This window comes from Pteropus medius, unplaced genomic scaffold (assembly GCF_902729225.1).
Source record: "Pteropus medius unplaced genomic scaffold, Ma_sr-lr_union100, whole genome shotgun sequence".
Lineage (NCBI taxonomy): Eukaryota > Metazoa > Chordata > Mammalia > Chiroptera > Pteropodidae > Pteropus > Pteropus medius.
Window position 1 is genome coordinate 239845 of NW_024355990.1, and position 13126 is coordinate 252970.

Genomic DNA, 13126 nt, shown 5'->3' on the forward strand with positions numbered 1-13126 from the left:
CAGCCCACTCATGCCCCGAGGCTGAACCTACACAGCAGATGTGGACGTAGACACCCAAGACACGGCCATCGACCTCGCGGTATAAGCTGAGCTGGGAGTTGCCAGCACTCAGCCAAGGGGCTGAGGGCAAGGTCTTGCCACAGACCTGGGCCCAGGACAGTGCCGGAAGGGCCCAGGGCTCACAGGGGTGGAGACAAGAGCAAGGGGCAGAGTTCATGCGGCCCACGCAGACACGGCGTCCTGCAATATCCCGCTTGCTGCTCTGGACTGCCGGCCTGGGAATCAAGAGCAAGAAAAACACTCCCACCCCCATGACCTAGCCACAGAAACCAGAGGTCGGGAAAACGACACAGCGAAGGCGAGGAAGCGTCTAAGCCGATAGAACTGAGGACGAGAGGAACAAGACTGAGGTGCAAGCTGGACCAGGGGCCACGCGCCTGCCCAGAGGAGCGGGTTTCAGGACAAAAGGCGTCCAGTGCGTTCTCCTGAGACACGGCAGGGCAGGGCAGGGCTTCCGGCCAGGGACGCGAGGGAAGGCCACGCCGCTGGGAGAGCCAGTGCCCGTGCGAAAGAGCAGGTTAAAAAGACAACATCACAGCGCCAGAGGGCACAAGCAGACAGGAGAACAGAAAGTGCCAGAAGCAGACAGCCAGCCCCCATGCGAGGGGCTGGGAGGAAAGGGTGCAGGACACCAGGGTCTCAGCCCTTCCCAGAATCCACTCAAAGCGCTGCCGTCCCCCGAGAGCAGGACGCTCCACCACAGCCACACCAACGGCCACCACTCAGTGGCCACCTCTGCTCCCAGCATGTCCCAGCGTCATCAGCACACCCATCACCATCACGCAAGAAAAGAAACGCAGGACGCCACCCTGCGACAAGCCAGCAGAATTGTCACGCAGACAGGGAAGCACACAGGGGCACCCGTGGACCCCGCAGTGTGCCCCACAGCGACAGCGCTTCCTGCACTCGGGGCAGGTTCGAGGCGGAGTGCAGGGAGCAACCTGCTAGGAGGAGCCGGTGCTGGGGGGGGCCCGCAGAGCTGCCTCGGGGACTAACACGCACCCTGAGCGCCCAGGCATGCCGACACCACGTGTTCCACATGCAGTGGCAACACTAAAGAAAGCAACGGCTCATGAGGGCAGAAGCGCGGTCAGCAGCCTGGCAAACAGCACCTGCTCTCAGAAACACCTGCTTCTGAAACCAGGAGACGAGCACAGTGAAGAGCTGGGGAGATGGGTCACGGGGCCTGCCGCTGACAGCGCACGCCTGGGGCGCCTGTGCTGCCGGGGCTCCGCCCTCTCCTGACCTGCAGGCCGCAGCTCATCCCCAAAGTCCGGCCAGCACATCTCAGCCCACACCCACGCCACGGGCGGGCTGTCTGCCGCCCAGGCTTCTCAGACCCTACCACATGTGGCTGTTTAAATTTAAATCCGGCAAAATTAAGTAAAAGCTGGAATTCAGACCTCAGCCACACTAGCCTCTTTTTAAGGTGTCGACAGCCACAGGTGGCTCCACAGGACATTCCACTGGCACAGGACGGCCTCTGGGAAATGCAGCCCTAGGTTTCACTCCCAAACACAGGTCTTCTCCAAGGGTAATCGTGTGTGTGTGTGTGGATCACCTTTTTCTTAAGGTTTTTCAATGTAATGGTGTCTAAACTGATAGAACAAGCATACTAGAAACAACTAGAGTTCTCAAATGTACTTCAGAAACAGGGAAAAGAACTCTGGGGGCTCCGACAAATAGCTCGACGGAAATAAAACATAAAAGACTGCTTTCAGCCAGAGGCAGGGCTCCTTCCCCTCTCCACACATACCTGAAACAGTCCAGCACGGACGCGACCACGTCATCCGCCAGCTCGTGGGGAAGCCGTCCAGCCATCCTGCCAACCCTGAAAGAGAAGCAGCGCCCGTCGCTCAGCACCACAGGGCCGTCGCAGGGCTGCTCGCCGGCTGAGCAGCCGTCCCAAGCCACGTCCTTCCCTCCAGAGAACGGGACGGAGCAGCTAAGCCAAAGCAAGCCCAGCACGTGCTCTGCTCCACACAAGGTCACCTGCACCGCCAGGGAGCCCAGCGAGGCTGAATGACAGGTCTATGAGCCTCTGGGGACTGATGCAAAAGGGATGTGCAGTCAGTCACCGATCATCACCGGCACCCAGTGCCCTCCAGACCCTCTTGCCTGGTGGGCCACCTCCACACTGGATGCCACCCGTGGGCTCCCATCAGGCTACTTGATGCGGGACCCGCATCCCGACTGAGCCCCAGCCGGGTGGGGTCCTGGCCCAGGCAGCAAGGAAAGGCAGACTGGAAGGGAGCCAGGCGGAGCTGGCGTGCTCACAGTCCCGCCCATTCCAGCCAGAAGGGCAACCTCAGCGATCAGCTTTAAAAGAACATAAGCAACAAACGTAGCTTAGAAAAACCTCACCATACGTTTCACGACCCTCTCAGCGGTCGGCAGCACTCGGCCCCCGTAACACGCTGAGCGAGTGAAACGCTCGGCAGCCCACGGTGTCTCGATCGTAGGCCGTCAGCCCCCAGACCCAGACTCTCACTCAGCGTGATGGCGGGCACCTACCCTTTGGCCGCTGACCACCGCACGATCGTGTCCTTGTCCTTCAGCCCGACCAGCAGCTGCTCTGGAAGAACACAGGGGCAGGTCCGTCAGCGCCTACAGTCACTGCTTCACTTCCCAGCACCTAGGCGACCCGCCCTGCAGGTCACTCAGGAGAGTTCCACGACACTTCGTTTTTAAATCATGATTTAAAGCCAACTTTTGCCATTGTTCCCAAGAAGCAAATCCACCCACCAGAGCAGTCACGGGTAGAAAGCGCCAGGTAGGAAGGCCTGAGTCCGCAGTGTCCTCCCCAAAGAGGACACAGAGGTGCTCTACTGGGGACAGGGTCTTAGTGACAGGCCAGACTATGGGAAAAGCCACACACAGGCCCAAGAGAGGGTAGAGGTGTCAGCGGCCTCCAGGAAGGGCCATGCGAGCCCAGCAGTGGAAACCCTGATGGGCACCAGGCAGCCCAGGAGGCCTGACACAAAGTGGGGACTGGAGCCCAGGCTGGCCTGGGCGTTCTCTGCGACAATGCAGGTGGGGGCCCAGGGGCGTGGGGCAGCAGATGCAGACGCGACATCTGCTGTGAGCAGGGAGTGACCACCGGAGCAGGCTAGATGCTGCCCTTCACTGCAGGAGGCTGGAGCAGCTGAACGCGGAGCCCTGCAGGTGGGGCCTGGGGCAGGGAGCAGGTGGGGTGCTGCAGGGCCTACGGCAGGTGCCGCAGGAGACACCACGCCCCCTCGGGTGCGAGTGCAGCAGGGGGTGGGGGCCTAGCACCAGGGGAGGCGTGGGGGAGGGCAGTGCACTGGGCGCTGAGGTGCGCAGGGAGGGGTGGGGACGGAGGGCAAACAGCGGGGACTCTCGGAGTCCAGGTTCCAACGGCCATGGGCGTGAATGCCCATGTCAGGAGGACACGGGCCTGCTGACCAGTGGCCACGTGCTCACTCAACAGCGAGGCAGGCTGTGTGATGCCACGTGACACCGGCAGAGAGAAGAGGGCTCTGCGGCACACACACCTCAGAGGCGCCGGCTGCAGCCAGAGCCCCTCCCACCCCGCGAGACGTCCCGAGGGAGGGCCACGCACCTATCACGCTCTCCACTTCCTCGGGGACCTCATAGTCCTCCTCGTGGTCTGGCATCTCTAACTGTATCCTGGGCTCTCTCCAAATCGGGGTGCAGAGCTGCAGGTTAGCCACTAAGGAGCGGCAGCCACGCTGGTACCTGCACAGACCACACGTGACCTCAGACCTGCAGTCACAGCCTAGCAGGCAAATGATCTTCATGACCGAAATGAACCGAGTGTCACTTGGAACCTCAATGGGTGCCGAGGATTCCACATGCTTACCGAGCCGTGCTGGACAGGGAGAACACCGAGCACTCACTGTCGTCAGCGGAGCGCCAAGGAACGGCAACAGCCAGAGTCAGGACCCAGACTCCGGGCTGCTCGGACACCACATGCAATGTCAGGGCCCCGCTGCGGAGAGGCAGGGCAGGAAGTGCCCCTGACAGAAGCAGCAGGTGCACGCAAACCGCCACGGGACTCGGCCTGTCACAGCGGCAGCACCCTTCCCTTGCACTGTGCCTCCTGGCCCGAGTCAGAGCCACCATCACCTCAGACGGCCCCGCTAATCCACCGCCAGTGCCCTCAGACTGCCTCAGTCACTCATGGGCACCAACTGCAGCCCTCCCCCGACCCAAGTAGAGGCCACCAGTGCGGCCTCCCGGGGCGCAGGCCCGCTCAGCCACGGTTCCACACCACTCCTGAACCTCCCGGTGCCTCAGCGTCCCCACTGTAAAATGACGTCCTACCCAGAGGGCTGCGACAGGGCTGATGAGGGGATGGGCGCCGGGTACTTGGGCCAGGGCCCTTCCTTCCGGAGGGTGGGCAGGACGCGTGCTGCGCCGGGTCAGGCACACATGGGCCTGACTCGAGGGTGGCCAGGACAGGCCTGGAGCTCAGAGGTGACCAAGCTGAGCTGAGTGAAGGGGGTGAGACGGCATGAGGTCGACTCCGAACCCAGGACTCGAGCACCAGCTCGGACACTTGACTGTGACCTTGAACGAGTCACTCTCTCTCTGGACAGCAGTGTCCAACTCCGTGAGAGGACAGTGGCAGGTAGTTCCCCAGGTGGCCCATCTCCTATAATCTCCTCCCCTAGATGCAGCCAGACCCAGTGACTTGCTTCTGTGGGGACGAGGCTCTGAGATGAGCCAAGAAAAGGCCAGGACTTCCTTGCCCCCACCGCACAACCCTGGGGCAAGAAACTGTGGGTGGCCTCCAGCAGACAGCCCTAGGAACTGAGTGCTCCCTGGGCGGGGCCTCCCGAGATGGCAGCAGCCGGCTGAGACCTGAGATCCCCAGCTAAGCCACACCCAGATTCCAGACCCACAGAAACGGTGACACTAAAAATGCTTTAAGCTGAGGAATCTTGGGATACTATTCCACAACTGTGATGTTGCGATTTATAAGACTCAGGCTGGGTCCTGGTCCACTTCTGGATTAAGCCACCTTTGCCATGTTAACGAGGTGGCTTTTGGAAAGCCCCTAAGAATGGGGGCTGGTAGCCAGGGGAATGAACCACGTGACTTGAGGTTTGAAACTTCCAGTCCCACCCCCAGGCTCCAGGGAGGAGCTAGGGCTGGAGGCTAAATAAACTTCCAATGGCCAGTGATTTAATCACTCCGGTCTATGTAATGAAGCCTGCAAACACACCCAAAAGGACAGGACTCAGGGAGCTTCTGGGATGGTGAACAAGGGTGCTGGGAGGGTGGTGCCCAGGGAGGGGATGGGGGCTCCCCGCCCCCTCTCCAGACCTTGACCTGTGCACCTCTTCCACCTGGCTGTTCCGGAGTTAAATCTCTTCGTAACAAACCCGTAATTTGGTGAGTAAACATCTCCCCAAGTTTTGTGAGCGCTGGAGCAAATTAATGGACTTCAAGGAGGGATCGTGGGCATCTCTGGTCTCCACAGTGGTCAGAACCACAGGTGACCACCTGGACTTCTGACTGGCACGAAAAGCAGGGCAGTCTCGTGGGACTGAGCCCTTACCCTGTGGGGTCTGCACGGTCTCCAGGGAGAGCACCAGAATGGAAGTAAACAGGACCCCCAGCGGGTGCTACAGCATTGTTGGTGCGGGAGAGCACACACACGCTGGAGTTGGCATCCGAATCAGAGCAGCAGCAGAGCTAACCGAAGGGGAGACACCTCACAGGGCAGCCCTCAGACAGACACCTCACAGGGCCGTGCCAGACGGCTTTCCACTGAAAGCACATCTCCTGCTCTGCGGGGCCTCCAGCTCACCCCCTCACCTGCGGGTCTCAAGCTGCCACCCAGTAAGTCTTCACGCACGCGTGGGCGCCCTACTGGTTCTCTCTGGAGTACCCTAATCCAGTACTGAATGTTAACTTCCTACAGTGTTTTAGAAACTAACCACTAACATTTAGCCTCATAAACAACTTCTTACAGAACAAGCTGTGCGCTGAACACCCAAAAGGTATTTCAGTAAAACAAAGCACACTTTTTTTGGAATTTGCTAAAATTGGAAGCCAAAGGCTAAGAAGCTAAACTTAGTCAAATAATTCCTCCCAAACAAATCTAAAGGCTGTTAAAAAAAAAAAAAACAGTACAAAGTAGAAAAGTCTATTTCTGTGAGAGCCAGTGGTTCAGAAGCAATCTATCATCACAGGCCAGCTCCAGGCACTGCGTCCATCGACAGGCAAACTTAAGGAATAGGCTAGATCTCTTTGCAAGAAGCTTCTGACTCGGACTGATTCATCGACAGGGAGCTTTTCCCACAGCCGCAGGCAGCAGAGCTGCATCGCGCCCAAACGTCGCATCAAGTGCGAAACCGACTCTTCTCGCCACCACTTCACCTCAGCTGCTCTGACGGGGAGATGGCTGGGCCAGGAGAAAACTCTAGGGGACCGCCCCGTTCAAAATCAGAAGCACTCGAGACTAAGGAGTGAGCGCGTGGACACTCTTTATCTGTCAGCCTCCTTTTCACGGCCACCCGAAACACGGGCGGTCACCACATTTCGGCCTCGCCAACAGACGCTCAGGCCACCCGCGGTCACGCGTGGTCCACCAACCTCCACTTCGCCACCCTGGGCTTCAGGAAGGTCAGGCCCAGCCGCTGCACGAGCTTCACCCCGAGTTTCCGGAGCAGGGTCTGGCTGCTGTCAGGGAGCCTGCAGTCGTCCAGGCAATGGAGAACAGGGGCAGCTGCAGGCAAGAACACAATGGCTCAGTCTGCTGGGAGGGCCAGCTGTGTCTGATATCTACCGCATCAAGGCCACGGTCCATTCCACGAGCCCCCACCGCAGCTAGTGTGGTGCCCTGACACCAAGCCCAGCCCTGTCGCAAGAAGACCCCTCATCCCGTGTCATTTACCAAGTGCAGCCAGAGCCGAACCTGCTCAGCCTCCTTCCTGTGAAGCCCCAAACAGAGGCGGGGCACAGAGGAGCCCCAGAGTGGTAGAAGCCAGTCTCAGTGGAGGCCGCTGGGTAAAACGACAGACCGCAGATGGCACGAGACCGTGCAATGGATCTGGGTGTTTGTGGGGTTTTGCGGACGGTTTACAGGGGACCCGCATGGCACCGTGCAGGGGTGACGACGGCTGCCAGAGCAGAGAGAGCTGCACACGGCACCCACCGGGCAGGAGGGGCCCCACTGGCATGGAAACACTGCCAAGGCCATTTGGGGACATGAGGGGGGCGTCGGGGACGCCGAGGCCAGCAGTGCACAGGACAGCGTTTCATAGGAGAGGCAAGGAGGGCGGAGTTTCAAGACAAGTTGCAATAGCATCTAATTTCCTGAAGGGCTCAAACAGCGCTGTGGCTCCCCGGGAACACGCACTGCTGGTAAAGCCAGAGACCCGCGCTCCCTGCACGGGACCCCGCGGTCACCGCGTGAAAGGGCAGCGATCACCACCCACCTTCGCAGGTGTGACAATGATATTAAGTTGCGTCTCTGGAGAGTCCCTCTCTTTCAGAGACCTGCCACAGGGGCAGGCGGCAGGTAGGCGTCTGGGTGTGGTGCGCGGGGCGAACGTGGGAGTGGGACTACCTATCTGAGGCCTGTGACAGAAATGGGGGCTCCCTGTACCGTGCTCTCTTCCTTTATATGCGTCTGAAATTTTCACAATAAAAGCTTTTTCAAAAAATACTCTGCTATTTGAACTGCTACTCGAATCTGATTCATATACCTAACACACAGAAATTCCTCTTAGTCCAAGGAGTAAACCTCTCTGCAGCAAGAATCGCTGGACTTATTTTTATAAACTGAGATTCAGTCTTAAATTAAAAGAATGAGGTAAAAGGGCACAAGATGTGGCCATAGCCACGGGGAGAACAGAGCTGTGACCGGGGCCCCAGGAAGCAAGCCCAAGACTCCAAGCTGCGTCTAGATCGCCACGTGCCCAGAACCCGGGCCCGGTGTCGGCGTCAGGAACCCAGACCTTCCTTCTACACGAGGCCTAAAAGTCGGATCATCAAAATACACAAACACATACAAAACAACAAGAAAAAAGAACTATGCAAGTGTCTGAACGCAGCAAGTTACAAACTTCTGCACCTGTGAATAAAATAGGACAGGGACACACTCGATCATACACGGACAAACAGAACACACCATCTTACAAATAAACCTTACCATAGGGTAAACAGTCTTCACGCTTTCCGTGTTTAAATATTTGTGCCTAAAAAACAAACAAAAAAGAGGTTCTATTAAAATATTGCAAATTCATTTACAAATTAAAAGCAAATTATCAAAACAATCCATTACGTCTTCCAGAGCTTTTCTTCTAAACGCTCAGCATCCAACAAGAGAACAGTGTCTGTACGTGGTAAAGGAAGGCATCAGAGACTAGACGAAGAACCAGCAGAGTGCAGCGAGAAAGGGGTGCAGCCCCTTACAGAGGGGAGGGGGCTTCCTCACGGACGTGTGCCCGTGCTGAAGGTTACGGGCATTAGCCCAGCGGAAGGAGAGGCACACACCTCACTGGGTTTGCCACCACCTGTGCATAAAGACAGCAAAGGATAAAAGCTGCAAGTGGACATGTCACACACGGTGAGGGGGTCCAAGGATTTATTCCTGAGTCTCACGTTCTCAGTCACGGAGGAGAAAGGCCCTCTGGCTTCTCGTACACTCCCGCCTCCTCCTGAGAGCTCGCCCACTGCGCTGGTTCCCTGGGCCCACAGGACACCGTCCACGGGGGTCCTAGTGTGCAGGCTTGGGCTCACCTCCCCTTGTGACCAGCGACCACCTCCAAACTCACAGACCTTGCAGCCCCCTGAATCCTCAACCTGAAAGTTTACCCTCCACTTTCGAGGAAAACACCCCACGAAGGCCTCAGAAACCCCCGTCGAAAGTCACGCATGCTCCAGCTTCCTGCCATTACTGCTCCCGCGTCCACTCAGCCCAAAACCAGAACCAGGACCACCCCAGAGCAGGATGCACCGCACTCCCAAGGCGCCCGCGCCCACACGCACGCGTGCTACAGAGCAGCCAGGCAAGGCCCTGGGCTCCACACCCACACCTGAAACGACCCCAATTCGTGAAGTGAGAACCCACTTGGGGTGTGACCGGGGGAGTCACCTGGATCCCTGGGCTTCCTCTTACTGGATGTTTGAGGGGCTCAGGGAGCTGGCTCAGCAGAAAGGAAAGAGGAAGCTGTCCCACAGCGGGGAGTGTGGCGCAGCCGGCACTCACCAGGTGGACCGCCCGCGGTGCCACAGAGGAGTCTCTGCTGCATGGGGACATCAGAGAACAGAAGCCACTCGACATCACCCCGGCCCCCCAGCCCTTGACAAGGACATGGGGGCCGCAGAGCAGGAAACAGAACCCTGGCAGCGTCTCTCGAGACACCGTGCTGCTGCTGCTTCTGCAAGCTGAGTGCCAAGACAGCAAGCCCTGGCGAGTGGAGGACAGGGACGCCGGCCCGCGCGCCCCGCCGGGAACGGAAGCGGCCCCCCGCCCCCCCACACGCGAGGGCTCCCGACCTCGGACGGAACACGCAGGCGGCCTCTGGACGGGCCATTAAATGTGTGTGGACACAGGCCCACGCAGTCCCCACCACGCTGTCCAAGGGCCAGCGGCCACCGCAGACAGAGCACGACGCTGCAGTGAGGGTCTGGGCCAGAGTGGCAGGGAAAGAGAAGCAGTGACGTGGCCGTCCCGCAAGGCAGGGGTGGGGCAGGGGACCCTGTGGAGGCAGAGGACAAGGAGGGCCACTCGGTATCACTGCTCCAAAGGCAGCCAACTGGGACGGCACCTGAGAACCGTGCCGGCGTTGCCGACCCAGAGCGAAGCCAACCAACCCACAGACAAAGCCGGTGCATGAAGACGGGAAGACGGGGCCAGGCGGGGCTCACGTCACACGGGGACACAGCGGTCACCCTCAGAAGCAGCGAGTGCCTCTGGGGAGAGGGGCAGTGCTGATGGGAGCAGGGCGCGGGCCGGCGACGTCAGCACAGACCTCTGGACTGCTTCGGCTTTGAGTCACGTGACGAACTCGAGGTTTTCTAAAAGGAGAGGGAGCTCCCCACACTCCATCCGCCGAACCTCAGAACCGACATGGTGCCAGGGCAACACTGGGAACGGCTCAGCTGCAGAGACGCGGACGCCACACCGCCTGAGTGACCAGGCAGGAAGCGGCCTTCACTGGACCTCAGCTTCCTGGGTGTGTGACACCGGAGATGACAGAACCCACTTCACTGAGCCACTTTGAGAAATGCGAATGAACGGCAGAGATCAGAAATACTTCCTAAGTAAACATAGAGGTATTCCTTTTATTTGTCCAAAAACATTTTAACTTTATGAATGCTTCCCTAGATTTAACTTATGAGAAAGACAAAACTATAGTTACTTTACCCCACGCAAATTCAAATCCAACTTCACACACTTTAGACCTAAGTTGGCCATTCCCAGAACACACACCCACTGAGCAGAAACACTGGGCTGCTCCCTCAGGCTCTGAGTTTGGGGGAGAGCCAGAAAGCACCAGAACACCCTTACACCTCCACGGGGTACGTGGTGCAGTGTGCCCTGAGACACCTAATCATGGGGGAAGGGATGTCAAAAACCCTTCACCTCAGAAGAAGTTGCCCTGCGGCCAGCTCTCGCTGGACGGCAGAGGTCTGGCCTGCCCGACTGGCAGTCAACAGAAGGCAGGACACGAGCGGGACGTGGGCTGGGCAGCTGCTTCTGCTGGGCAGACAGGCACCCCAGGCCAGGGCAGGAAGGGCATCGAATCAGAGCAGCTGCACCCCACTTAGTCCAGGCAAGCCCAGTGGGCACTGCTGCCTCAGCTTAAGTAGGAGTAGCGCGTCCTGTTACTCTCAAATATGCAGTGGGATAAAAGTTAGATGGCCGCCCTCTGTGGCAGTCCCTGACACCCCTCCCATCCAGAGACGGGGCCTGCGGGGTCTCTGCTCACCTACCCCACTACAACACACGCCTGCCGGGAGGGTGAGTGGGTGTGGCCCCCCAAGTTCCTGTGTCCCATCTGTGAAGTGCAGGGCGCAACAAAAGCCCAGAAAACACTGATGGCGGTGACTTTATCGTTTCCAGGCTTAACTTCCTGTGTCATTTGATCAATCTGCTCATGACGACGTCTTACTACCTTACCACTCGCCAGCACTTTCACATGCTCTAAACAGCCCGTGCAGAGTCACAAGCCGAGCTGCCAGTGACATCGAGGTGTCCCTGGTTACACATCAACTCCCCAAACCCTGGGCTCAGAAGGGGCCTGTGCTTCTCTGCAAGCAGGGAGGGGTCACACTCAGCCCAAAAGAAGGCGCTCCCCTCCCGCTACGTGTGAGCCCAGTGGAGACACTGGAAGGAAGAGGAGAGCAGACGCGCCTTGCCCGGGGACTAGCTGGGCACAGAGCTGAGCTCAGCAATGGGCTCTGACAGGGCGGCGGCCTGAGCAGGACCGACCATGGCAAGGAACCGCCCGCCCGGAGCCCACCAAGAGCCTGCATCCAAGCTCCGCCACTGCTGGCCCACGCTCTGCTGCTCGTCCTGTCCTGGTGACATGTGCAGTGGCGTGCACACTGCCAGGACCCAGGGCACACAAAGCAATGCTTGCTCTGTGCCCTGTTCCTGGGTCCCTTTTAACACCCAGCTATCTCGAGTGGTACCACTGAAGGACACAGCACAGCTGCAGCTCAGGAACCAAGGGACTGGTCCGGCTCTCATCTGGAGGGAGCAGCGCTCTAGGCCAAGGGCCCTGGGACAGACGGAGGGCAGATCACCAAGGGGGCAGACAAACTAGGTGATCACCAAACTAAGAGAGGAGGGCCAGGCCAGGCCACACCTCAGAGCCTCCTCCACGGGACCCAGCATCCTCGTTTGTTACACGGGCTGGGGAAGGAGGCAGAAGCGACACCGCACTTACTTCGGACACGTGGCACATCCAAGGAAAGAGAACGAGAACCAAAGGTCAAGACGAATCAGAGGGGAGGGGGGAATGTCGGCTGCCACACACAGAGCCTGAGGGACACCTGTCTCGGAGGGTGTCCTGCCTGAGGGACACCTGTCTCAGAGGGAGGGGTGAGGGCAGCCTTGGGTGAGGGGAGTGCAGCCTGCAGGGGAGGCCACAGGCCAGACTAGCCCTGACTGGGGACATGGGCCCCACGCCAGCAGGTGCACAGATGTGCTCCTGCATCTGAGAGGCAAGGACAGCCTATGACCCGCGAGTCCCCTTGCCCTCCAAGCGTGGGCCGGCCGGGCTACCTGCGAGCACGCACCTGTCCAGCAGGACATATCACCTCATCACACAGCAGGTGTACAGACCAGACCTGCCAGTGGAATTGAAGGCGTGCCACAAGGCACACAGGTTTCAACATGACTCATGCCACCCCCATGCTGCCGGCCCTGTGTAAAATGCTGAGTTTACTGGAAATTAAAATAGTGTCAGCTGGCTGCTCATCATCTTTATTTACACCAACGAAAACACTGACAGAACCTCTCATTTCGCCGAATGCAACAGGAGCTCTGAAAACACGTGTTCAAGTAGTTCTTGCCACACGGCCCTTCACCCACAGCAAGCGCTGTGACTGAGAACCCCGGCCGGACAGTCTGTCTGCTCGCCAGACAGAACCTTGGACGAAACCATGGGCAAGCCACGCCCCCGCGGGGAGTGTCTTGGGCCATGGAGGGGCTTCCCTTCCCAGTGCTAATGGCCCTGACACCACGCCAGAGGAGGTGATCGCTCCCTTCCCAGCCAGGCTGCAGCAGGGCCCCGCCCCTGTTGCTACAGCGGCCCCCAGGGCAGAGGAGAGGCACCGCAGCTGGGGAGTCCAGGCGCTGGGGCAGCACTCTGCCTGGGGCACCAGGCCATCCCACAGACTCAACCGCAGGGACAGAGAGTGACCGAGACCACTTTTCACGTGCTTGTTCGCCATGCTCCTCCTTCCACAACATGGACGTTTTTGTCAGTGATAAGACAGGCGCGGAAGCTCTACCGAGTGGGGGCCGCAACCCCAACGGCTGACAGACTGAGCACGCCGCCGCTTCCGCTCGGGAAGAACTGGCTCCAGCGCCCAAACGCCCATGCGCAGGGCA

The 13126-nt window shown here is 59.0% G+C and overlaps 1 protein-coding gene across 2 annotated transcripts in view; it reads right to left on the reverse strand.

Annotated features, from left to right (window-relative positions):
• TBCD (tubulin folding cofactor D) overlaps positions 1-13126 on the reverse strand; it is a 124782-nt gene that overhangs the window by 93667 nt on the left and 17989 nt on the right. For both annotated transcript variants that reach the window (XM_039859263.1, XM_039859264.1), the window contains exons 8-12: positions 8210-8255; positions 6649-6781; positions 3644-3780; positions 2575-2635; positions 1817-1891 (exon numbers count right to left, since the gene is read on the reverse strand). In XM_039859263.1, coding sequence (XP_039715197.1) covers positions 1817-1891; positions 2575-2635; positions 3644-3780; positions 6649-6781; positions 8210-8255 — 452 coding nt within the window. The remainder of the gene's footprint in view (positions 1-1816; positions 1892-2574; positions 2636-3643; positions 3781-6648; positions 6782-8209; positions 8256-13126) is intronic.